The 25,084-nt window shown below is 38.3% G+C and overlaps 2 protein-coding genes and 1 long non-coding RNA gene across 3 annotated transcripts; 2 read left to right on the top strand and 1 right to left on the bottom strand.

Moving 5' to 3' along the window:
* Positions 1 to 4,442: 4,442 nt before the first annotated feature.
* On the bottom strand, positions 4,443 to 18,577 carry LOC128995078 (uncharacterized). The gene is made up of 3 exons (XR_008490951.1): positions 18,498 to 18,577; positions 16,384 to 16,537; positions 4,443 to 4,531 (listed from the first exon to the last, which is right to left on the bottom strand). It is a non-coding gene; the product is annotated as an uncharacterized LOC128995078 (long non-coding RNA).
* Positions 18,578 to 20,229: 1,652 nt separating this feature from the next.
* LOC128994261 (uncharacterized) lies at positions 20,230 to 22,960 on the top strand. The gene is made up of 3 exons (XM_054418675.1): positions 20,230 to 20,618; positions 21,483 to 22,203; positions 22,754 to 22,960. The coding sequence occupies exons 1-3, from the start codon at positions 20,230 to 20,232 to the stop codon at positions 22,958 to 22,960; spliced, it is 1,317 nt and encodes a 438-aa protein (XP_054274650.1).
* A 315-nt stretch (positions 22,961 to 23,275) lies between these two features.
* LOC128994262 (uncharacterized protein K02A2.6-like) lies at positions 23,276 to 24,436 on the top strand. The gene has a single exon (XM_054418676.1). The coding sequence runs from the start codon at positions 23,276 to 23,278 to the stop codon at positions 24,434 to 24,436; it is 1,161 nt and encodes a 386-aa protein (XP_054274651.1).
* The last annotated feature ends 648 nt before the right edge of the window (positions 24,437 to 25,084 follow it).

Here is a 25,084-nt window from a genome sequence, read left to right on the forward strand (position 1 = left end):
CATAAACAAGCAAACTACAATCGTTTGCTTTTTCTCCTTAATAATAACACGGGATTTTAAAATTGATTCTTCGGAATTTTTTCCGAAAACTTTAATAGTACGATGAAGCTACAACATTCATAATCAAATTTTTATCTGCAAGATAGCTGCAATGCGAATTGGACATTTTTATGTTTTTAGGGTAGAAAATTAAAAAATCCTAATAAAAGTCCGACAACACCTCGTTCCGATTACCAGGTCTTGCTGGTTCGCAAAATTAACAAAGTTAAAGCTTCAAACATGCATGATAAATGTCATCAAAATCAGACCGAAATTACTCCAGTTATCGTGTTTACTGAATCATGATTCTTTTTTAATAACGCACATTCCCATGCCACGTTTCTAGATATAACGATAAGACCATCTACGGTAAGTAACGTAAGGTCGTGATTGTCTCGCAGTGCAAGGCAATCATTACAATGATGTACAACCATTTAACGCGATGTGAAGGAATGTCAAAGCTTGAATGTGCTGTGAATGATGAAGTAGTAAATTATAAGTGTTCAATTTGTTTTACCACAACACAACAGTTATTGGTAACGCCAGCGTGAGTCAACGTACAAGAGTGTACCCAGGACCAAAATATGGAGGGGGGCAAGAGCGTAGTCAAAACAGGGGTCGCTAGGGGTGGCCCACCGGGGGGCCTGGGGGATGGAATTGGAGGGGGTCCGGGGAAGATTTTAAAAACAATATGCTGAAATTAGCGTTTTTTACGCTATTTGGAGACATTAATATAACAAACCTAGCTCGATAATCCAGTGTTTATAATGTCTTAGTTTATAAAGTGGCTTTATGTCAGTCAACGGGGTCAGGTCAGGCTGCTTAGCTTTACAATACACATTTAACTGCATTTTTTGTGTCCATTCCAACTTTTCACATCCATTAACACACACGTGAAGACGTCCTAGGACCTGATCAATTACCAGGCATAGGTGAAATGGACCTTCCAAGGAAGTAGTGGACACAATAAAAGCTTTTGGACTATTTAACATTAGAATGTAACTCATAGCCCCTGGATACGGTACAGAAGTAGACCATTATGGATAAGCTCTAACCTTTTTTATATGGAAAAAACATAGTTAGATGAGCTCCTCACAGAGCGTGCAGTCGTTACAATTCGTTTCCCCCCATTTTGTGTAACTTACTAATTAATAACGGGTAAAAGCGTTGGAGAACATTTAGTCATGGAGAAAATTCCGGAAAACTATAAATTTTAAACTCTCTTTTTACTCTTATGTTGAATAAGTAATTTTTTGTACTTTGTACTTGTACTTTTTGTGCTTATTAATGGTTATATTTTGATCAAATTTGACAAATTGGTTTATTCAATACGGTCAATTGGTTTCAATGAGTCGGTCGTCAGTTTTTAGTCGTGCAAGTGCCTTAATGTTTTCATGTCGTGTCCTTGTCTTGTGTTGCATGTATTATTTATTAAACTTTGACGCAATGAAAATGAAGAAACCACGTAAAAAATGTAAATATGTAAATAGTTCAGTTTAGTGTATGATGACTACGCACCGGACGATGGAGTCTCCGAAACGGCCGTAGTGCTCAATTAACAGGATTGCAAATACTGTAAGTAGCCTTTATATATTTATTCAATACGTAGCTATTAATATTTCACTGAAAATAATCTTCATTGTTGCCCTGTAGCAGCAAACCTAAATACTCTGACATTTAAAATAACACTAAACCTAATGTTATTTATATAGGGAATATATATATATAGGGGATATTTAAGGAAATATTTAATGAAAATTAAATAAGGCAAATGAAATGTTTGCTTGGCATACCAGGTTTGCTGCGGCGAGGTATTTTATTACTTTATCTAAGGAAAACATAAAGAATGATCCATCAGCTGAGGGTTTCATATGTGAAAAATCAAATAGCTATGTCCGTCGTAAAAAAGGCCAATACCTTTCCACATTTTCCCCTCGACAGTGTAAATTTTGAATTTTAAGTATAGACACTGTACAGATATTCAATCAGTACAGTCTCAAATCACTTAACAGTCATAAAGGTGACAATAAAACAAAAGTGAACGCACTGTGTAGGCGTGGTTGGTAAAACCATTACAATTAGTGGCCGTGTAAAAGTAAAGGCAGTCCAAGCCCTTAGGCGATGACATTGACACAGAAGATAGACCTTGAACTACAGCTTGTGGCGACAAAGCTCCGTGCACCGACACCGACACTGGATGACCTAAGTGGATTCATGCTTGGTAATTAATTGTGTGAACAAATACCAGTTAGCACTGTAAGGCACTTTTGTTCGGCCCAAATGCTCAAATTAACAGCCTGAAACCCCGCTTGGAGGAAAATGCAAAACATCTAAAACTGTCATTGTGAACCAACTGATAGGTGTCACTAGAAAGTACAGTAAAAAGAATCATAGGAAACCCCGTCTACTTTAAACTGTTTTTGTGCCATACCCTCCCTCTCGTCCTTTTTCAGGAGAGGTCTAATTGAGATCCAAACAGAATATTAATCTCCAAGCACTGCTCCGCCAGTTAAGGAGTATTTTGTGTACAATCTTAGACATTGGATTTCTAAGACATTGGATTCCTTACGCAAAATGGAAATGACTATGTAGAACTGCAATGTCTCCGGATTATCGGTTTTCAAATATGACTTGACAACACGATCAAAAATGAGAATGAGCGTTCTAGTTTACATTCAATGTTTTGATGTGAATTTTTAATCCAACAGCCTGCATCAACACGATGGCATGACACTCCACCACAGCAACATTCCGCCACTTTGGTCAGCTTAGAAATATTACTATTAAATATGATAAATGCACCATACGTATGGTTTTTAGCTATTTTAGTGTCTCATAAATTGAGAAGCTCACACTCAGCCCACAGTTCGTAAGCCGCTCCATCCCAACTGTGACAAGATTGACAGTGTCGTCTCCGCAGGCGGGCTGAGATACGCAGCATGTGTCTGTGTCAACGCTAATCGTCCTGCGGCCTCGAGAACGGTGGTAACCGGCAAAAACACGACGGACAAAAACGCAACTAGTTCTAACACACTCCGGGCGGCCGCTTCCGTCAACCAGACATTCAGGTGAGCTGTAAAGATAAATGAAGACAAGACAGTGATGTCCTTAGGGGTGATAAATGAAGACAATATAACACAACTGCTACAGTAGTGAAGATAGAGGAAGATGCGACAGAGGTGTCCTCAGTGAAGATAAGTGGTGACAAAAAAATCATCAGGTGAGCTGTAAAGATAGATGAAGACAAGACAGTGATGTCCTTAGGGGTGATAAATGAAGACAATATAACACAACTGCTACAGTAGTGAAGATAGACGTAGATGCGACAAAGATGTCCTCAATGAAGATAAGTGAAGAAAATCATGCCTTCAAAGAAGATAAATGAAGACATAATACCTCTGTTAGTGAAGCTAAGAGATTAAACTTAAGTGATGTCTTTAGTGAAGACAAGGGAAGATGACAGTGATAATTTTAGTAAATATAAGAGCATATATGACGGTGACATCTTTAGAAAAGATTAATAACGACATGAAACTCACCTCCCTGTTAGTGAAGGTAAGAAGATCATTCCTAGTACAGTACAGAGGATAAGTCCTAAAACGACACCACCCACTGAAACATCACGAAATAATAAAAGAAGAATGAATACACCACGACACCTGTACTATTTTTAAAGAAGAGAACAAATAAAGGGAATATCGGTTAAATAACAGAATCACTAATATCTAATATTTAATAACTATCATCGGTTATACAAGATACGAGATGACACGGCAGTGCTTGGCTTAAAATACCTACAATCGCCAGTTCAAAGTTAAGTATTAAACACGTGGTAAGTGAAGATAACTGGGCAGTGCAGCATACAGCATTGTAGGTATTGCAGATAAGCAAGTGGATGGGTAGCAAGAGTTAAGCAAGAGTCTGTTTTGATCTTGAAGATACAGACCATACGAGCCTACTGGGGCTGACCTATACTAGTAATTGGTAGTTGGATTTGTTTCTCTTCAGCTTTGGATAGGGAAGTTTTGAGAGGTGATGCATACCTTGCGAAACATGCGTAGGTTGAGCGTTACTAATTAGCTTATAATGTTGCAGCTACTTGTTAGAGTGGAGTTGTAGGTAGTTGGTCTAGTAAGTTAAGATACAGCAGAAATGTCTTTACTGTAGAGAAGAAGAAGCGTTTATGAAGTTGAGGAAATATATGACATTAATTGACACCATACTACGATCTCTAGATGCCTTCATTTTGCGATTGACTTATATGCTAGCTTAGTATTACGGGTATTAGATTTAGTGTTAATTCCTTTTTTTCCATTATCGGAAGTGGTCAACAAAACAGTAACTAGACAGACCTTGTTAGATGACCCAGTTTTCCCTTTGGCGGAAACGCCGCACAGCTGAGAAGCGTGAAGATGGCGCTACAAGGTGACATTCTGCCTCTACTGTAGCAGAACTGCACTTCCTTCTTCTGTGACGTCTCGGGAGCCGGGGTCTGCGACAAGATTAAGACAAACTAAAATAAGGTAAAGGTTATTACCTCGTCTGCAGTTCCAAAATTTTAGTTTGTACTTTAGTAGTTTGTCGGAACAGGAAAATCAAAACACGACAGTCTGACAATGGCGTTCTGCCGAAACATGATGACTAAAGAACAAACTACAATTTCGGAACCGCAGACAACGTAATAACCTTCGCCTTATTTTAGTCTAAGTAGTAGTTTCGGGGCTACAGCAATGGATGTTAATTAAGAAAAACGTCAATTATAATCAACAATTATAGTTAAGTTTCTTTTAAATCGAGTTAACAATTAATTTGAAACATTATGTAAAATATGACATGCTAAGCAATGCCACTTATAACGTTTATTGATTACATTCAACTTGGATTGTAGATTTGCAGATTGGATTCCAGAATTGTTTCGATCATACAACAAATCTGTGATTTGTATAAAACATAGTACGTACTATATTTTTTGCTGACATAATAGTATAAGAAAAGTAAAACAGAGAACGATTACACAGCACAACGTGTACAGCTACAGCTATAGCGGACAAGAAACAGTCAGCAGGAAGGATAGCATACATGTCTAACAGTAATACCACTAACAGAGAGTAGCCCAAAGAGCTATAAAATAATCACTGGATTAAAAACGATAACTTTGGATGATTAAGGGTTTCGAGACCCACTGTTGACAAAAGCTCATGATATTTTCTGGACATTATTTTTTTAACTCAGCTACTCCGGTCCCCAGCCCGGGACCTCTCCTGATAGTAGAATCAACTTTGTTCTAATATAACCTCAAGTTTTTGAGAGGCAATGATTTAGTACTGTGTGTAGAAGGAGGAGTAAGGAAATTGTGGACGTGCAAGAAACTTTTTGAAAGGACAACAATTAATTTATAGCCGTGGGTGGAACCATAGACAACAAGAATTAAATATAGACTGTCAGCCGTCCTGCGGTTACCATAGTTTCTGGGCACACCATTGGGAGCGTTATGTAGTTATGGAGTACGCGCTAGGTAACTACACGGCGCCACAGAAAACATACGACGGCGCTCCCAACGGTGTGTGCCAGAACCTATAGTAACCATGGTAACCACAGCACGGCTGATGGTCTATATTTAATTCTTTTTGTCTATGTAGGAAACCACAAAACAGAATTGTAAAACACGTCGATGAGATGTGGTTGCACAACATACACCTACATTAATCGTTCCTGTTTTTAATAAATTGACAAAAATAACTGCAATAAATGCTGCTACGCAGTATGCAAGGGAACCTAAATGTGATATTTGAATACTAAACTTATAAAATACAAAACTGTTAACATCAACTAAGATTATAAAGCACAGTTGATTATTTTGCATGCCTCTGGTGCACCAGAAAGTCTTATAGCGGTCTCCAAGAATCCCAAATAAAATTAGGATGTGAGATTAAGATTAGACATTTTACAATTCCAAACAATACATTTAGTATTAGCAAGACTTCATGTTAATGTTTTGATCAAATTTATAGTAAAAGAGTTATTGCAACTGAGCCACATAACGAATAGTATTGTTGTAAAATACTGTTTTTATTTGCATACGCCAACTTTCAAACTATGAGTACAACTTAATATAAAATAAAATATGTTTTATGTCCTCCACCATCGAACATCCTCTTGTCATCAAACAGTTAAAGTATCAAACGCCAAAGTATAGATGAAGTGATTTTCAGTATTACTTTTGACATTGTTATAGTACAACATCTCAAAGTGGAAATACAACTACTCCCAATGACAAGGCCATTCAATTAAACAGTTAGTCCATACAAGTAGTGGAAGGAATGCTAAATATGTATACTTTAGTTTCCAACGGTAATAACTATTTATGTAACTGGTGCGGCATAGTGGCATTTTGCTGTATTCAAGAAAAACCGTGCACTCTCATGCGACTCGTGCGGAATAATTTATCGAGCGTATTAGGCATTTTGCGTACCATTTACATTGTAAACGTTTCTTACAAATACAATAAATCATTTTGATACATTTTCTACTGCTGTTTTACTTTTCTCATTTCTTTTAAATTTTGAATTAAAAAACAGTGATTACTTTTGTAATTTGTTTGTATGGCTTTATCTTGATGTCTGTTCGACGAAACAGCATTGGCCATTTCATCCTAATAATATGCAAAATTAGGTTGATGCATTTTCAAAATTACTGTAGTCCAGCTTTTTGACTCGGTACCGTCACCGCTCTACTATGTATATGTGAAGCTGTATTCTATAGCCCCGAAGCGCCGCTGCTTTCAGGGGTTGGACATCTCTAGGCTCGCCGCCCCACTATATTTTGGTGTATATTTTCACAATTATCATTGTGTACATCTATTTAACAAAGCTAACCGTAGAACAATCAATTCATAAGGAATAAAAGTAAAAACAAACTCTCTCAACAATTGTCCCCTCAAAGCTTCTTTGTCCATCGGTCTCATTATTAATAAGACCATATTACACACAAGCAGCCAAGCATGCCCTAACGGTCTGAGGACCTTGAAGAGCAAGGCTACCCACACCGCTTCGCGACGATCTACAATAACCTAACTAAAGTGCTGCCATAAACATTATAAGGATATTACCCAGCTTAATTTTCTGTAAAGTGCGATTAGCCCCGAATAGCGTGTGATCATTGGACCAGAGTATGTTGGAGTTAAATAGCGTATCCAAAGCATGGGAAGGCCCACTCTGATTAATGGAGTTTTTAAATAAGACTCAACTAATAAATTAAACGATGGTAAATATTTTAAAATGCAATCTTGTTGTAACGTACATACAGTACACAAAAATTAACAAGTGGTAAAACTCGGTTAGAGGGCGGAACTGCTCTCCTAGTCTGTAGGCAAAATCCTCCAAACACAATTTTTTGGTTACGGTTTTAACTTTGACTCTAGATAGAGAGCTATACAGTCCGTTTCCGTTAAATTTGTTTAACCATTTTGAGAAAACTGGACATAGTTGAGACAATTGAGACTCCAACTGTTTCTTTTGCATCCAAACAAGTTTTAACCGAGCAAAACTTATTGTCGACTTGTTTTAAAAATAAAGCATTTGTAAATACAGAATCATTAAGCCCATCAAAATATTAAACATCAAAAGTTAAAGCATTTTGACAGTAGACGATTCCATCAGTGGCATATTTTATATTTGAAAGAAAGAAATAGTTGCACTTGGTTTGTATAGATAGAATGACTACTTTGGCATCCGAAAATTCATTTAAAAACAAGATTAATCATAGTTTCACACCAATAAAATATGAATGCTAACAACACTTTTCACAAATTGTGTTGTGGATTTATAGGCATGTATTGTGGATGCGATACTCTCTTGTGTGGATTAACGTCCGCACGAGTGAGTACTACGACTATTCGCAGTACTATCCTAATAATTAGACCAATTCGTATATACCAAGGCAAAAATTTGGTTCGGATTCCACCATAAACTGTAGGTCCCTTAGTTGCCATTAGCTGTATGGGCTTTTAATTAACAGCTGTGTCTAAGGAACATGTCGGCCTTAGGCAGAAATTCTTATGACTGATATAAACGATCTTAAGGAACAGCTGGACGGAAAAAATGCAGAAAACTTAAAGCTCTCAGAAATAATTGCAAAAAAAAAAATGCAAGTCATATATAAACTCGAAGAAACTATACAAGACCTAGTTAAAAACACAAACATCAAACATGTCCCACTTAAACCACTAGGCCTATCACCCCAAAAATCTACAATAGACAAGAACAAACACTGTGTGAAAACCCAGGACAAAATGAACGGCAAACCTGAAGAGAAAACCATAAACCCAAAGAAACACATCGGTACTGGTAACCACCCGCACGAAGAAAATGCACATACGCCTACAGAAAATGAAATACCATCCATAGACATAACTGCAACAAACCCACACAAATCAGATAACCCAGCTTTATTGCATCAAACTCAGCCACTTGATCCAAGCCGACACTACTACAAGCATAGGCCTGAAGCCTTATTTGTAAGTGATTCACTGCTCCGTGGAGCTACAAATATTATGAAAACCCACCACAAAGCTAACATAACTCCAAAAATAATGCCTGGAGCCACAACTAGTGAATGTAGCCGCTACCTACACTACCTCAAATACCCTCCCCCCAAAATAATACTGAACATAGGATCAAACAACACCACCTTTTCTAAAACCCCAAATCAAATCATGAGACCAATATGGAAAATGATAGAGGCAAAAATGAGCCAATTCACCACCACAGAGTGGTATATCAATAATATCCCATACAGAAAAGATGTCAGGGATAAGTTTATTGACGATGTGAATGAAGCTATTAAATTCATGTGCTCAGAATTAAAAGTAAATTATGTAGACATCAACAGCCTACTCACAGATGACTGTATGGGACTTGATCAGATACACCCAAATAGAAAAGGAGCGCACAAACCAGCTAGCAGTATCCTGAACCTAACCAACATAAAACACCACCCAATCGGACAATCCAAAACGACGGAGGATCGGCTACCTACAGAGGACCAAACTTCGAAGGCATCGACTGAACAACTAAACGACTTGACGACAATGGAGCAGGAGACTCCAGAGCCAAAAAAACCCGAAAATGAAAACCAGCCTAAAACTAAGCCCGGACATGACAACTACCCGATTGAAGCCAACACAGAAGAAAACCAAAAACCCCTCCAAGCTGACCCAAACTTCAAAAACCCAAATCAAATCCCAAAATCCTAGACAAAAAAACCGGACTGACACTCTACTACGTAAACATACAAAGAGGCCTCCAAAAAAAGATCGAAAAACTAATAATCGAAATTAATAACCTGATCTTATAATTATAACTGAACATGGCCATACTTCTGACCAAATAAAGCAAATAAACATCGAAGGCTATACACTGACGTCAGAGTTCTCCCGCACAAGCATAAGTGGGGAGGAGTAGCAATCTTCTCAAAAAATGACATAAAACAAAATATTCTATCTGTAAATACCATCAAAAATAGCCAAGAATGTATAGCTGAATTTGCAGCAGCAGAACTAAAAGACAAACATAAAAAACTTCTGATAATAGGCCTATACCGCTCCCCAAGCGAAAACATAGATAAGTTTATACAACTATTAGATACCTTACTTCAACTGCATACAAGTAAAAACAAAGATATAGTTATTCTCGGCGATTTTAACCTCAAGTTGCAGAATAAAGACGATACTCAGGTTAAGAACCTAATCAACATACTAGGATCTCACAATATAAATTTTATCGACACACCTCATACTAGAATTACAGCGACATCAAAAAACTCAATAGACGGATGCGCCTCAAATCTCAATACTTCCCAAATAAATGCAAAAACCAGCCAAAACAACCTTTCAGACCACGAATCTATTGTATGTAACATAAAAAACTTTAAAACTCTCTTAACAAAACCATTAAAAAAAATCATTAGGCCTATGATAACAAAGCCAAAAAATTGTAAAAAAAAAGCATTCTAAAAATCAAATAAAAAATAGAAAAACAATGTTAAAGAGATCTAACAACACTCATTGTAAATCTGTACCACTCTGTATTGATTCCACTGTTACAGGTGTCATAGTCTCTGACTCAGCTAGCGTAGATGTTAGGAATTCAACCTCAGTTTCAGAGTGCAATGTTAATGTTTGTGTAAATAGATCTGGGAGTGATTTAGTTCAGGGTCATTCAAATCAATTTGAAAAAGTGTTAGTCATTGGCGACTCACATTTAAAGTTTGCTGGTAAACAAGCCTCAAACAGAGGTGCTCAAGTGCATTGCGGCCCTGGAGACAGAATCCAAGATGTCAAAAGAAAACTTTTAAGCTTTATAGATAAGGATTTGTCTGTTATTTACCTACATGTTGGCTGTAATAATTTAAAGAGAGGTTTTAGGGGAGGTCCGGGTTACAACGGCGGGCACGGTAAGAGAGAGAGTTTGCATCATGTGGCAGATCTCCTGTACACTGCCAAGACACGGATTCCAAAAGCTGAAGTTTGTCTGAATAGTGTTTTAACTCGCCATGACATTCCTTTTAAACCTTTACGTGACTTTAATTCTCAGCTGGATCTTATGTGTAATAATTTTGGCGTAACTTTTGTTGATCCAAACCGTTGTGTTGGCAGGAGTGACTTAGCCCGGGACGGAGTCCACTTCAATCGAAGGGGCACCTCTCGCTTAGGTTCTCTGATTGTGGACCACATTTCTGCAGCTTTGGATCGTGTGAGTTCTCTCTCCCGTGGAGCTGCCCCTACTCCCTGTCATGTTCCCGGGACTGAGAATGTCGGTTGCGTCTCCAATACTATTGTAGAGGCATCCAGGGCTTCTCATGTCCCGGAAAACTGACTGGGAGGGGGGGTAAAGGGAATCTCAAAGTGGCCCATGTCAATATAAGGTCTCTAAACACAGCTTTCGATGAGCTCTGCTCACTTGTTCATGACTTTAATTTTGACATCTTAGGGGTTACTGAGACCTGGCTCCACCCAAACACACCCACAGACAGTTATGCTATACCGGGATACTCAATGCTTCGTTGCGATCGCAATGCTGGAAATGGTTACCCAGGAGGGGGTGTGGCATTGTATGTGAAAGACGGCATCGACTTTCAGCCTTACCCCCTACCTGATTTCATCGATCCTGGTATTGAGCATCTCTGTGTGGTGGTGAGTTTCAAAGGGAGTAAGTTTGGTATATGTGTGGTTTATCGTCCTTCCTACATAAGGTACACTCGCCTTTCGGATCTGTTTCGCTCCCTCTTTATTGACCTTGCGGTTGAAGTCAAATCAGTCATTTATTTGGGGGACACGAATATTGATATGCTGTCACAAACCTGCGAAACAAATTACCTGTGTAGGCTGATGAGAGAATCCAACACTATACAAATTGTCAACGAGCCTACAAGAGTGACAGAAACCTCGGCAAAATTGATTGACCATATTATAGTAGACAAATCTGCCGAGATTGAAAGTGTTGGAGTCATAGACACCCCCAGCATAGTTGACCACAGAGGAATGAGGATGACTGATCATAAATTAATATATTGTTGTATATCTTGTCAGAAAGACAAAAGGGGGTCGAAGCTAATCACATATAGAGATTATTCCAAATTCAATGTTGATACTGCACTAAATATAATTGCTGATATTAACTGGAACTATGTGTACAAATTAGAGTCTCCTGATGAGATAGAGAAATTCATTACCGATAATATAAAGAAGGTGTTTGATGAGGTTGCTCCTGTTGTTTGTAAGAAGGTAACACGGAAAAAGGCTCCTTGGATAAATGAAAAGATTAAAGAATTGTCACTTTTAAAAAATAAGCACCGTAACAAATACTGGAAGACCAGAGATTCTTCGGACTGGTATGAGTACAAGACATCGAGGAATAAATTGAATTCCATGATACTAGAGGCTAAAAAAAGATTCTTCTCTAACAAGCTTGCAAAATGTGAAAAACCTGCAGAGTTCTGGAATTGTTTAAAAAATTGTGAGATTATAAGTAGTAAGAGAAATAGTGTGCTCCCCGCTGATTTAGATATTAACAGAATAAATGAATATTTCACCAATATGGGATCGGGAAAAGATATAGATATTGAAATACTGAATATATTTCAAAAAGATAAAAAACACGGAGATAATGATAGGTTTAATTTCAAACTTATTACAGAAAATGATGTTAAGGAGGCAATGAACTCGATAAAATCAAAAGCTCTAGGTGCTGATGATATATCTATAGAAATGATAAAATCTGTTAGCCCATATGCATTAGGAGCAATTACACATTTATTAAATATGAGCCTGGCCTCTGGTGTTTTTCCTAGCAGTTGGAAGATTGCCTACGTGAAACCTTTGCCTAAAGTTGCTACGCCAAAAACCATCCAGCAGCTAAGACCTATCTCTGTGTTACCTGCAATTTCAAAGATACTGGAAAAGATAGTAACCGAACAAATCACTTTATTTCTAGATGAGTATAATATACTGCCTAAGCTACAGTCAGGGTTTAGAAAAAACCACAGCACATGTACTGCACTGACTAATATGTTTGCTGATCTATTTGATGCCAAAGACAAAGGACTGTACAGCACATTAGCTATTTTAGATTACTCTCAAGCATTCGACTCTATTGATCATGAATTATTATTTGCAAAAATGAAGTACTATGGTTGCAGCGAAAAAGTTGTATGTTGGTTTCGGTCCTATTTGGAGTCCCGACTGCAGGTTACCAAAATTGGGAGTGGGACATCAGATCCGCTTTGCAAATTGCGAGGTGTTCCTCAAGGTAGTTGTTTAGGCCCTGTGCTGTTCAATTTATACACGTCTGACTTGCCCAGAAGTGTAAAATATTGTACAGCACACTTGTATGCTGATGACTGTCAATTACACTTGTCATACAAGCCAGACATGACATCCGCAGCAATTGAACTCATCAATGCTGATTTGCACAGAATTTTTCAATGGTCTGCCATGAATGGCCTTGGATTGAACGTTGACAAGTGTGTTGTCATGCATACTGGACCACATATTCTAATGCAGGAGTTGAGAAAATCTGACATTAAAGTCACCCTTGATGGCATGGGATTGTCTGTCTGTGACACTGTCAACACGCTTGGTGTTGTACTTGACAAAGACCTCTCTTTTTCTGACCACGTCACATCTGCAGTCCAACGCGCAGTGGGAAGATTGAGAGGTCTTAGCAGATTCAAAACTCTCCTGCCAGAATTTGCCAAAACGCAACTCATGCGGTCCTTGGTCCTTCCAGCCTTCACATATTGCTTTCCTGCATATGGAAACAGCGTCTCTAAGGAGGATATGGCAAGAGTTCAGAGAATTCAAAATTCTGCCATAAGGTTCATTTTTGGCCTTAGTCGCTTTGAACACGTGTCCTCCTACAGAGATGCTGCTAAGCTCATCCCAATGGATGACATGTGCAGAAAGCTGACCTGCTGCCTGGTCCACAAAGTGCTCACGCTGGGAGAGCCTCATTACCTCAGCGAGAGGCTGAAGTACAGGAGGGAGATCTGTCTGCGTAGTACTCGCTCCGACCGCAAGCTTCACTTTCCTAAAGTGAGGCTTGAGGCTGGAAGAAAGTCTTTTTCTTATTTCGGCCCGCGGTTGTACAATGGCCTCCCTCAAGAGATCAAGTGTTCAAAATCGTACAACACATTCAGGGCCGCAATGAAAAAAACAAATGTAAAATGTATATTGTAATTATTCTGTTGTAATTTGTTTGTATATACTTATGTAAATATATTAGGATAGTTTAGATTTAGTGACTTGAGTTAGTTTGAAAACCATGTATTATGAAACTCGCTCGCAAATAAAGGCCTTTTTATTTATTTATTTATTTATCTCACCTCAAAATTTAGAAGAAATAAAAAGGAGACTTAGTAAAGAAACCTGGAGAGAAGTGTATGAGAGTCAGTCTGTGGAACAAAAATACAATAATTTTATCAACATTATAAGAAGAGAGATGGATGAAATTATGCCAAGAACTCAAAAAATATTTAAGCCTAAAAATAAATCATACTTCTGGGACGAAAACCTACAAAAACTGAAAGCTGTCTTAACAACATCACAAAACAAATACAATACCACCGGACGAGAAGAAGACAAGCAGACCCTCACCATCCTAAAACGTACATACGACCTGGAAATCAAAAAGAAAAAATCACAACACACCCTAAGCAAAATTTCTAACTCAACAAATCAAAGCAAGGAGATATGGACAACCATAAATAAGGAAAAAAAGCCTAAAGAGCACACACGTAAAAATCTAACCATCGAAATCGATAATCAGCTCATCGACAATCCCAAAATTATAAGTAATGCCTTAAATTCATACTTTGTAGATCAAGGAACACCCGGTGATAAAAACCCAAGCACCACTCCTACATCACTCCAACAAGAACCCAAAAGCTATACCCATAACCTAACAACTTTCAAACCGATAAACGAACAAGACCTGGCAAAAATCTTTAAAAAACTACCTCCGAAAAATTCTTCTGGATACGACGAAATACCAAATAAAATTATTAAATACTGTCAACAAGAGCTACTGTCACCCCTCGTCAACATCATAAATGCATCAATTCATCAAGCAATAGTACCAACAAAAATGAAAATAGCAACAGTATACCCAAAACATAAAAAAAATGAAACTACAAAAATATCAAATTACAGACCGATATCTATCCTTCCCACCCTATCAAAATACCTCGAAAAAGTAATCTACGAACAAATCATGGAACACCTAATTAATATTGATTTTCTTTCGCCTAATCAACACGGCTTCCGCAAAAATAAGTCCATAAATACAGCCTTAAATCAACTCTGTGAAACCATCACCTCTTACTGGGAGAAAAAACAAAATGTATCTGGAATTTTTCTTGATATCCAAAAAGCTTTTGATAGCCTAAATCAAACCATCCTCATCAACAAGCTTAATGAAATGAATATAAAGGGGAATGCCCTAAATTGGGTAATAAGCTACTTTACAAACCGTTTCCAGCAGGTAGAAATAAACTACTACAACAATAACACAGAATTAAAAGCCAAATCAACACTACAACGTACAACTCGAGGTATTCCCCAAGGGTCGGTACTGGGACCTCTGTTCTTCATAATTTACATAAATAACCTACCAGACCTTCTACCAATGAACAAGACCAGCATTATCTTCGCCGACGACACAACCATCCTCTTTCCCACAAAAATTGGCCAGGAATCATCAGACATAAAAGAAACAATTGAGCAAGCAATAGAAATTTGTAAAACCCTGGACCTCAAAATTAATAAATCCAAAACTTTAAATGTTAACTTCGCCACCACAAGTAAACAACCTGAACTATCAACCGAAGAAGCATTGATAACAACAGCAACTCATACAACTTTCCTGGGCATAACCATTGATCAACACCTGACCTGGAATAACCTCCTGGAAAAACTTGGGAAAAAATTATCATCCTCACTTTTTGCCATACGAAGAATACGCTCTATAACTGATAAAAATACTTCAAAAATAGCCTACTACGCACTCTTCGAATCTCACTTACGCTTCGGAATAGTAGCCTGGGGGACAGCGGCGGATTGTTACATCTACATAATCCAAATTCTTCAAAAAATGGCATTAAGAATCATTGAGAACCTACAACCACAAGAGCATTGTAAACTTCGTTAAAAACAAAATCCTTACCGTTCCAAACCTATACATCCTTGAAGTTGTAAACCTCCTAAAACTAAACCCCCCAAAGCTTAGGGAAAACTGCCACAAATATAGCTTGAGAAACACAAAAACAAACTTCGATATCCAACAACACAGATTGTCAAAAACCAGCAAAATACCTCAAATCATGGGGTCAAAAATCTTTAATGCTCTCCCAGAACATATAAAACAAATCAAATCTCCAAAACCTTTTTTTAAATCACTCAAAGAATATTTAGTCCAGAAACCATTCTACAAATTAGATGAGTTCTTTGAAGAGCACACTGCTCACCACAAAGATAGGCTTTAAAATAAACCCACTTTACACCATACACACAACACATTAACACTACAATAACACAACAAAAAAAGAAGATGACGATTCCCTAGTCTCTACGACTACGGAGAAGAGGACCAAGGTAAAAGGTAAAAGGTTAGTCACTAACAAGACTACAAGATCGAACCACTCATCCTGACTCATCTCCATTCGATCATACTTGGCTTAAAATACCTACTGTACTTTGTATGGTCGCCATTTAGTCGAAAAGTATTAAAAAATAAAAGTATTAAAAGAGGTACTATTCATCAAAAATAGAATAATTAACGAAATACTTACACAATTCACTAGTTAATATTCAATAGTATAATTGAATCAGAATCACCCTCTCAATGGAAGTAATGCTTGGTCGGACGCCGTTGATTGGATGACCTTGGGTTGACCTTGGCACATATTGGTTGATAAATGAAACCAATTGGCAAGTCGATCTGATCTAAATGTGAGATAACGGGTTTCCTGTTAGCATTAATTTCTAACCTTTCGTTAATATCCTGAAAGCGTAATTATCCTATGAAATTGAAATTTTTAATAGCAGAAATGAACATGATATCTATTTTACAAATCATAAACTATGAGAGTCTATTAAATTTCTGCCATTTAATTTAAACCAATTATAAAGCTCTTAAAAACTACTGTGTTGATTTAAACGCCATCAGAAAGTCCTTTGTCGCGTTCAGCGAAGTAGGAGAGTGTCCTAAAACCTCAAAATTGACAATTTTGAACTATCGATATATTGATTTCTTACGCTGAAGAATTATTTCATTACTTTACCTGAATTAGAATTTGCAATCGTTTCAATGTTTCTCTCCAATTTAAATACCGTACTGTTACACGTAAAAAGATGGAACAGAGTTCTATGTTAAAGATAAGCGGTAATAGAAAAAAATTGCTTGATTATTTATTTACTGGATCTGTAGTTAAACAAGGTCTACCTTAAATCCGTTTATGTTGAAAACTTTCTATTTACATAAATTGCTGGTGTCAGATTAATGTTTTTCTTGGTTTTTTTCTTGATTTCTTGGATCATAACTTTTTAGTGCCTTATTTTTCAGTAGGTCTACTTAAACCAACTTAATTTTGGAGGCTTAATAAATCATGCAGTATGTTAGTCTCTCTGTTTTGGTGACCTGTGTCTTACTATTTTATTTACCTTTTATCATCTATATAAATAAAATTAGAGTTTTGTCTGTACATTGCTTAGAATAATGAACTTTTTGGTTATTTTTACATTTCATAGGTCAGAGAAACCGAATCAAACCTTATCTCAATTTCTGTCTGTCTGTCTGTCTGTCTGTCTGTCTGTCTATCTGTCATTCTCTTGGTAACGCTAAAATACGCACTTTATTACAACTACTCCTCAATAACTATAGCACTGTCCCGCCTGAAACTTATTTTCCAAATACTATACATATATGAGATGGTTTTAGACGTATTTCATCGAATATGAGACAGTTAGATATTTAACAGTAAACCCTTGAAAATCAAGTTTTTGTCGATTTTTGACGTGGAATTTCTGGAAGCCCATGTTAACCTTATGAGAAATGAAATTATTGAATCTTAACAGCTGTTTCAATTAAACAAGTTGGTTCTGTTCTGTGATGTTCAATAGCATTAAAGTTACAAGGATTACCAACAGGGTGCAGCACTAGCACTATTATTTCTTTTACATTTATGACAACAGCTAATTTGCAACCTGGAGGCGAGTGAGCGTAGCGAACGAGCTAACCTGAAGGCAAGTGAGCGTAGCGAACGAGCTAACCTGAAGGAAAGTGAGCGCAGCGAACGAGCTCCAACATACAGGTGAGTGAGCGTAGCGAACGAACTTCAACCAGGACGTGATTGAGCCATGCAAACGAGATCAGATAGTAAAAATAAAAGTAAGCCTACCGTTATAGGATCGACCGGCAGACACAGAGGTAATTTAACCTTTTATTGATTGTCATACCGATCCGGAACAACAAAAAACAACATAAAATGAAGCTATGTATAATAGTTTGGCCAGCATATCTTAAAATATGCAAACCAACTGCTGTTCGTTATATAAGAAGGTTTCAACTGAATATTATAAGATCCCCGTGCGTAGAACGGGTACACAGCTAGTTGTTCATAAAGTATTTTACTAATCGTATTTTGGGGTTATACTAGCAGTAGCTGGTGTACTCGTGCTTTGCAACGGGAAGAGGACGTGAAAGAGAAGAATTAGTTGTTTGCATCTAATGTATGCCTATAAATAGTTCGGCCTACACATCCACAAACGGTTTAAGCATCTAAATTCAACCATATCACTTCATTATTTGAGATTTTATGGCTTTTGATTCAGATAAGTAATGGAAACCACCATTTGGGCTTAATAAATTTTAAATCTTGTGTAAGTGAATATGAGAACATCTTACCAATTTTCGAATAAAACTTTCTTACACTTGAATTCACTATTGTCTCCATTATTTCCTCATCTTTTTCCTTAAATGTTCATACTTTTGAGTTCTATCTTGATGTTTCAAACTACAGTTAACTAATTTTTTTATGTACACAATATAATTGAAATTATACAATTTCACCCACAATAAATCTTTAACAAAACAAACATCAGCTGTTATAAACTTCAGCAATTCTGTTGTGCCTTTTCGATAGTGTTTTGAAATATTAGTGAAATGATATCTATCGGTACTACATAAAGTTTACCATAAAGTTTACCCAATTTACCACGTATAAGTAAAAATGCTAATTAGGATTTATTTTTAAATAAAATAATTAAGAAAATTTGAGCATTGAATAATAAATTACTTATAACACAACAAACAATCCAATAATAAGAAAAAAAATTAAGAATCGATAAATTCAATAGTAAACATATGTATATCTCTAATTCCATACTACAAAAACATTTAAAATGCACAGATCGTTTCTTTCAACCAGTTCTATTAATAGTTAATTCTTGTATTTAAATTTACACACTTACTGTTGATGAAGGAAACTAACTATATATGTTTGAGGGCTGCGGAAATGAGTTCAGTGTGGAGCATGCTCTTAAATTTCGGATTGGAGGAATTATAATCAAAAGACACAACGAAGTAGGCCGGGGCCACACTTGTAATTTTGAACCAGCGAGACTGTTTTTTCCGTTTTCACGTGCGACGCACGTGAAACAGTTTGCCCGTGGCCACACTCGTCTTACGAGATAGGTTTTTCAGGCAAACCAGCGAGACTGATAGAGCATGCCACACTGGCAATAAAAATCGTCCGTGTCCGTGATACGCATCGCACCCCCCCCCCCTTCCACGCTCTCTGTACAGTTTAAAACTAGAAACGTCCGTGGAAAAAGTTCAGCGAGATAAGATGAGTGTGTTCACTCCCATAAGCCGCAATGCCCCGCGACTAGTTTTACGTGCAACGCCCGTGGGATGTTAGTAGAGAATACACGTGCAATTCCGTTTGTCAGTCTCGCTGGTAAAACCAGTGAGACTGACAAACGCGTTCACGGACGTTTTTACTATAGTGTGGCCTGCCCCATATACCGTAATGTATCTCTCAAACCCACGGGTAACGCCCGTGGAAAAAATTCAGCGAGATAAGATGAGTGTGGCCCCGGCCTAAGAGACACAATAGGTAGCATGATGGAACAAGCCTGGGGAAACTGCATTAAAGAGCCGTTGATAGCAGGACGCAGCCATCTAAACGAACCTGCACTAAAAGCTGTATAGCTTGTAGAGGCGTATGGGAGACTCAGATGGAGGCATTGTTTGATGTTCGTGTCGTTGACACTGATGCTCCATGTTATGTCTCCATCCCTCATCAACAAATTATAAAAAAGTCAGAAGATGATAAAAAAGAAAGTATACTAAAGCTTGCGAACAACTACATGCATCATTTACTCCTCTTGTCACAAGTGATGATGGAATTTTTGGGAATGAGTTTCAAATGTTTTTAAGGGTTATGTAATAACTGTATTACTCAATATTAATAAGTTAAAAGAACCCGATACCAGGGACAACTTACTAATTAGCATGTTAACTCCGACTGCCGTTCCACTCCGCTTCGTGCCGGTATCGGGTTCTTTTAACTTATTAATATTGAGTAATACAGTTATTACATTTGGCGACGAAATTAAATCCCCGTGTGCGTGAAATGTCTAGTATCGGTCGGATATCGGAGTTTAATCCGTACGAAGAAGATATTAGTTCGTATTTGTTACGTTTGAAACACTTTTTCAAGGCCAACGAGGTCAAGGACGTGAAGCAGGTCTCCATCTTGATTACTGTAATAGGCCCTAAAATATTAGCCGTCCTCACCGATCTTATTTCTCCTAAGAAGATTGATGAAGAATCTTACGATAATTTGAGCAAAATCTTGGAAGATCATTATTCTCCTAAACGCCTTGTGGTCGCTGAGCGTTATACTTTTTATAGTCGATGCCAGAAACAATCTGAAAGTATTGCCGAGTTCGTAGTGGCAGTGAAGCATTTGGCTTCGACGTGTGATTTTGGAACATTCTTATCGGACGCACTGAGAGACAAGTTAGTTTCGGGAATTAAAAATGAAGCAATTCGTCAAAAATTACTTTCCGAAGAAATGGATTTGAAGAAAACGTTGGCTCTTGCACTCAGGCTTGAACAGGCCGAGAAACAAACAGGTCTATTCTCGAATACAAGTGTTCAGGAAATTTCCAGATTTCAGGTCAAGAAGAATGCACGTGTTTCCAACCGAGGTTCAAATTTTCACAGTGCGGGATCTAAATCAAATTCAAGTGATGTGAAGGGAGATATGTCTCAGATAAATAAGTGTTTTCGTTGTGGCAATCCAGAGCATAGGGCTAATAATTGCCCGTATAGTAATTACAAGTGTCATGGGTGTAAAAAGTTGGGTCACATCAGTAAGGTTTGCAGGTTCAAATCAGAAAATCCAGTGAAAAATTCCATAAAAAGTGGTAAATTTAAAATCCATCAGATGGAAGAGGAAAATAGGCCTAGGTCTAGTGGTGGTCCAGATGTAGTGGAGTTTGAAAGTTTGTCTTTGTACAGTATGAATTCTGGTGATAATGTTTCTGCCTTTAAGGTAAGCCTAGAAATAGAGAATGTATCCGTATTAATGGAAATTGATACTGGCTCGGCACTAACTGTGTGCCCTCAAGAATTGTTTAACAAATATTTCCCTCATGTACAATTGAGTACTGTAGATATCAAGTTGCTTACATATTCAGGCAATGAAGTCAATGTTATTGGACAAGCTTTAGTCAAAGTAACCTACATGGACCAGACTTATCAATTACCTATGATAGTCGTTAAGATTGATCGTACGAACCAGCCTATGCTTCTAGGCCGTAGTTGGCTACAACATATCGCTTTTGACTGGAAATCTATTTTTACTTGTAATTTTAATAGCCTATCAGGCAGTGTTAAATCTAAGGGTGGTGAACCTAACCTAACCCTAGGTAAGGCCGTTGAGCCTAAAGTCGTTTCTGGTTTGAAACAAAAGTATGCCTCTGTGTTCAAAGGAGGTCCTGGTGAAATTAAGGATGTTGAGGCACGTATTGTGCTAAAAGAGGATGCTGTGCCAAAATTTTGTAAATATCGCCCTGTTCCTTACGCGTTGCGTAAATCAGTAGAAGATGAGATTGATAGGATGATTGCTGAAGGTATTGCTTATCCCGTTACCAGCTCTCAGTGGGCTACTCCTATTGTGGTGATTCAGAAGAAAAGTGGGATGCGACTCTGCGGGGACTTTAAAGTAACCCTTAATCAAGTGATCCAGTCGGAACACTATCCCTTGCCTCAACCGGAGGACATTTTTGCTACTCTAGCAGGTTGTAGCTGGTTTTCAGTTTTGGACTTGGAGGCAGCGTATCTCCAACTTCCTGTGGTGGAGGAGTCCCAACCACTCTTGACTCTAACTACGCACAAAGGCTTAGTGCGTTTGCGACGTCTGCCGTATGGTTTGTCTTCGGCTCCGGCTCTCTTTCAAGCGGCCATGGACAAAATTATTGGTGGCCTACCTGGGTCAGTGGCATATTTGGATGACGTACTGGTGGGTGGATCTTCACAAGAGGAAGCGTTGTCACGCTTGGAGAGTGTTCTTCAACGTCTTCAAAGTTATGGAGTCAAGGTAAATGATTCTAAATGTAAATTCTTACAGCCGTCAGTACAGTACCTAGGCTACTGTTTGTCGTCCAAAGGGATCAGCCCGCAGGAGGGTATCTTAGAGGCGATTCGGAACGCACCTGAGCCAACTTCAAAGGAAGAGTTAAGAGCCTATGTAGGCCTTATAAATTATTATGGGAAGTTTATTTGCAATCTTTCAGACAAACTTAGCTGTTTTTACGATCTACTTCGTAAGGATGCACCGTGGGTATGGTCATCCCAATGTTCTTCTGTTTTTTCAAGAAAGTAAGACATGGGTATTGTCTTCAGATGTCTTAGTTCATTACGATGTAAATAGACCATTAGTTTTGACTTGTGACGCAAGTCCACGAGGTGTTGGTGCCGTGCTTTCGCACCTTATTGATGGAGTAGAGAGGCCTATTGCCTTCGCATCGAAATCCTTGAGTGCTAGTGAAAGAAATTATTCACAGTTGCATAGAGAAGCTTTGGCTCTTGTTTTTGGAGTAAAAAAATTCCATAAATATATTTACGGTAGGAAAAATGTCGTGTTACAGACTGACCATGCTCCTTTAGTGACAATCTTTGGAAATAAGCGGGGAGTTCCCTGTGTCGCCGCTGCGCGTCTTCAACGATGGGCCCTGATCCTCTCCGCCTACAGTTTTGAAGTAAAGTACCGCCGTGGCTTGGACTTGCCACATGCGGACGCTCTTTCGAGATTACCGTTACCTGATGACGACCAATTGGAGCTGGATTCCAACTAAATCTCTCATGTTTCTTCCCTGGTAGAGGCCTTTGACTGTTTCAAATTGGTGAGTGATCTCAATCCTATTACTGCTAAGGATATCGCTCGACTTACTGATACTGATCCTGTTTTGACAAAGGTCAGAGATTTCATTTGGCATGGATGGCGTGATAGTCAAGATTCTGAGCTGGTTGCTTATTTTCGAAGAAGGGATAAGTTGTCCGTAGAGAACCAGTGTGTTTTATGGGGTAGTCGAGTAGTGGTGCCAGAGAAACTGAGGAGTGCCGTTATCCAATTGCTGCATGATCAGCATCCCGGAATAAATAGGATGAAAATGTTAGCCCGAAGCTTTGTTTGGTGGCCGGGGATTGATAAAACCATTGAAGAGACTGTTCTCTCATGTCATGTGTGTCAGAGTACAAGGAATGCTGTGGCTAAGGTGCCATTATGTCAGTGGCCTAGAGCTTCAAGTAGGTGGCAGCGCATCCACGTGGATTATGCGGAAGACCCACTAACAAGACAACAAATGCTCATAGTTGTTGATAGTTTTAGCAAATGGCTAGAAGTGTTTATCATGAAATCTACTACATCGTTTAAAACCATTGAAAAACTGCGTACGCTGTTTGCGTCTTTTGGCCTACCGGAAGAATTGGTCAGTGATAATGGTCCCAATTTTGCTAGTGGGGAATTCAGAGAATTTCTGAGCAACAACGGTATTAAGTTTACGCTCTCACCTCCTTACCATCCTGCCTCGAATGGGGCTGCAGAAAGATTTGTACAGGAAGTCAAGAAGAACCTTAAAAGACAGGTTATGGCTAGTGGTTATGAGACCATTTCTTTACAACATAAATTGGATAATTTCCTCTTTGCATTTCGCAACACACCCAGTACTGTCACTGGTGTTACCCCTGCGGAATTGTTCCTTCAATGGAAACCGAGAACTAAGTTGACAATGCTTAAACCCTGTTTATTGTCAGCCATTGATAAGAAGAGGGAGGCGCAGAAGGAAGCAGCCGATAACCATCGGGGAAGTTTCAGATCCTTTGTGGAGGGAGAAAGGGTGCTTGTGAAGTCAGTACGGCAGGAGATCATTTCTTGGATTCCTGGGAGAATTTTGGAGCGGAAAAGTCCGTCTACTTATGTGGTGAGCGTCCTGGGAGGTAAAATACGTTTCTGCCACGCTGATCATTTGAGATCTAGCAAGTTGACTGAGGAAGAGGAAGTAACAGTCAATAGGCCGGTAGTGCAATCTCCGATCAAATCCCCTGAGCACAAGTCTACTGTGGGAATACAAACTCCGCCAGAGCGATCACCTCGTGTCATGGAAACTCGGAATACATCACCAAGACAACAACGGAGTGTAGGCCTACCAAAATCTCCAGCTACGCACACTACAGACGAGCATCCCGAAGTGCAGCCCAGCCAGCAGTGCAGCCCGCCATCACTTCGGAGATCTCAAAGGACTGTGCAAAAGCCGAAGCGGCTCGACCTTTAAGTTAAAAGGCCGAGTTAGAGAGAGAAGATTTTATGTTTATTTTATTTGAAGAAAAAAAAAGTTTATTTAGTATTACTGAAGTATTTTGTGAAGCTTATAAACAAACAAACAAAAATTGTAAAAGAAGAAAAAAAATTGTTGATTTGGCTTAGCCTAGAAGAAAAAGGTTAGGCCGTTAGAGAAGAGTTTTATTTTAAGTTTGGGCGAGTGTAATATATAAGGCTATATTACATTGCCAGAAGATTATTGAGTTCGTGTGTGTGGTTGGCTGCACTGCTGAGTGACGTCACCGACTAGGAACGATGGCACGAAGCGGAGTGGAACGGCGGTCGGAGTTAACATGCTAATTAGTAAGTTGTCCCTGGTATCGGGTTCTTTTAACTTATTAATATTGAGTAATACAGTTATTACAGGTTATGACTGAAAAATTATCAGAAAAATTGAAAAAAACCATACAGTTTGGTAATTAATTGGATACGATCAAGAACAATTTGTGCAGTTTTAAGGGTAACCAGTATGTGTCTGGGATGAACTAGAAAGAAATGGCGGTCAGCGAAGGAATTTGAAGATGGAGCTGGAATTCCAAAATTATTTAGTGTAAAAATTAATTATATTAAGATAAAATAAAACTATATCCAACCTTGAAGT

Source organism: Macrosteles quadrilineatus, unplaced genomic scaffold (genome assembly GCF_028750875.1).
Source record: "Macrosteles quadrilineatus isolate MER2022 unplaced genomic scaffold, UCM_ALF_1.0 Scaffold_5__1_contigs__length_97177068, whole genome shotgun sequence".
NCBI lineage: Eukaryota > Metazoa > Arthropoda > Insecta > Hemiptera > Cicadellidae > Macrosteles > Macrosteles quadrilineatus.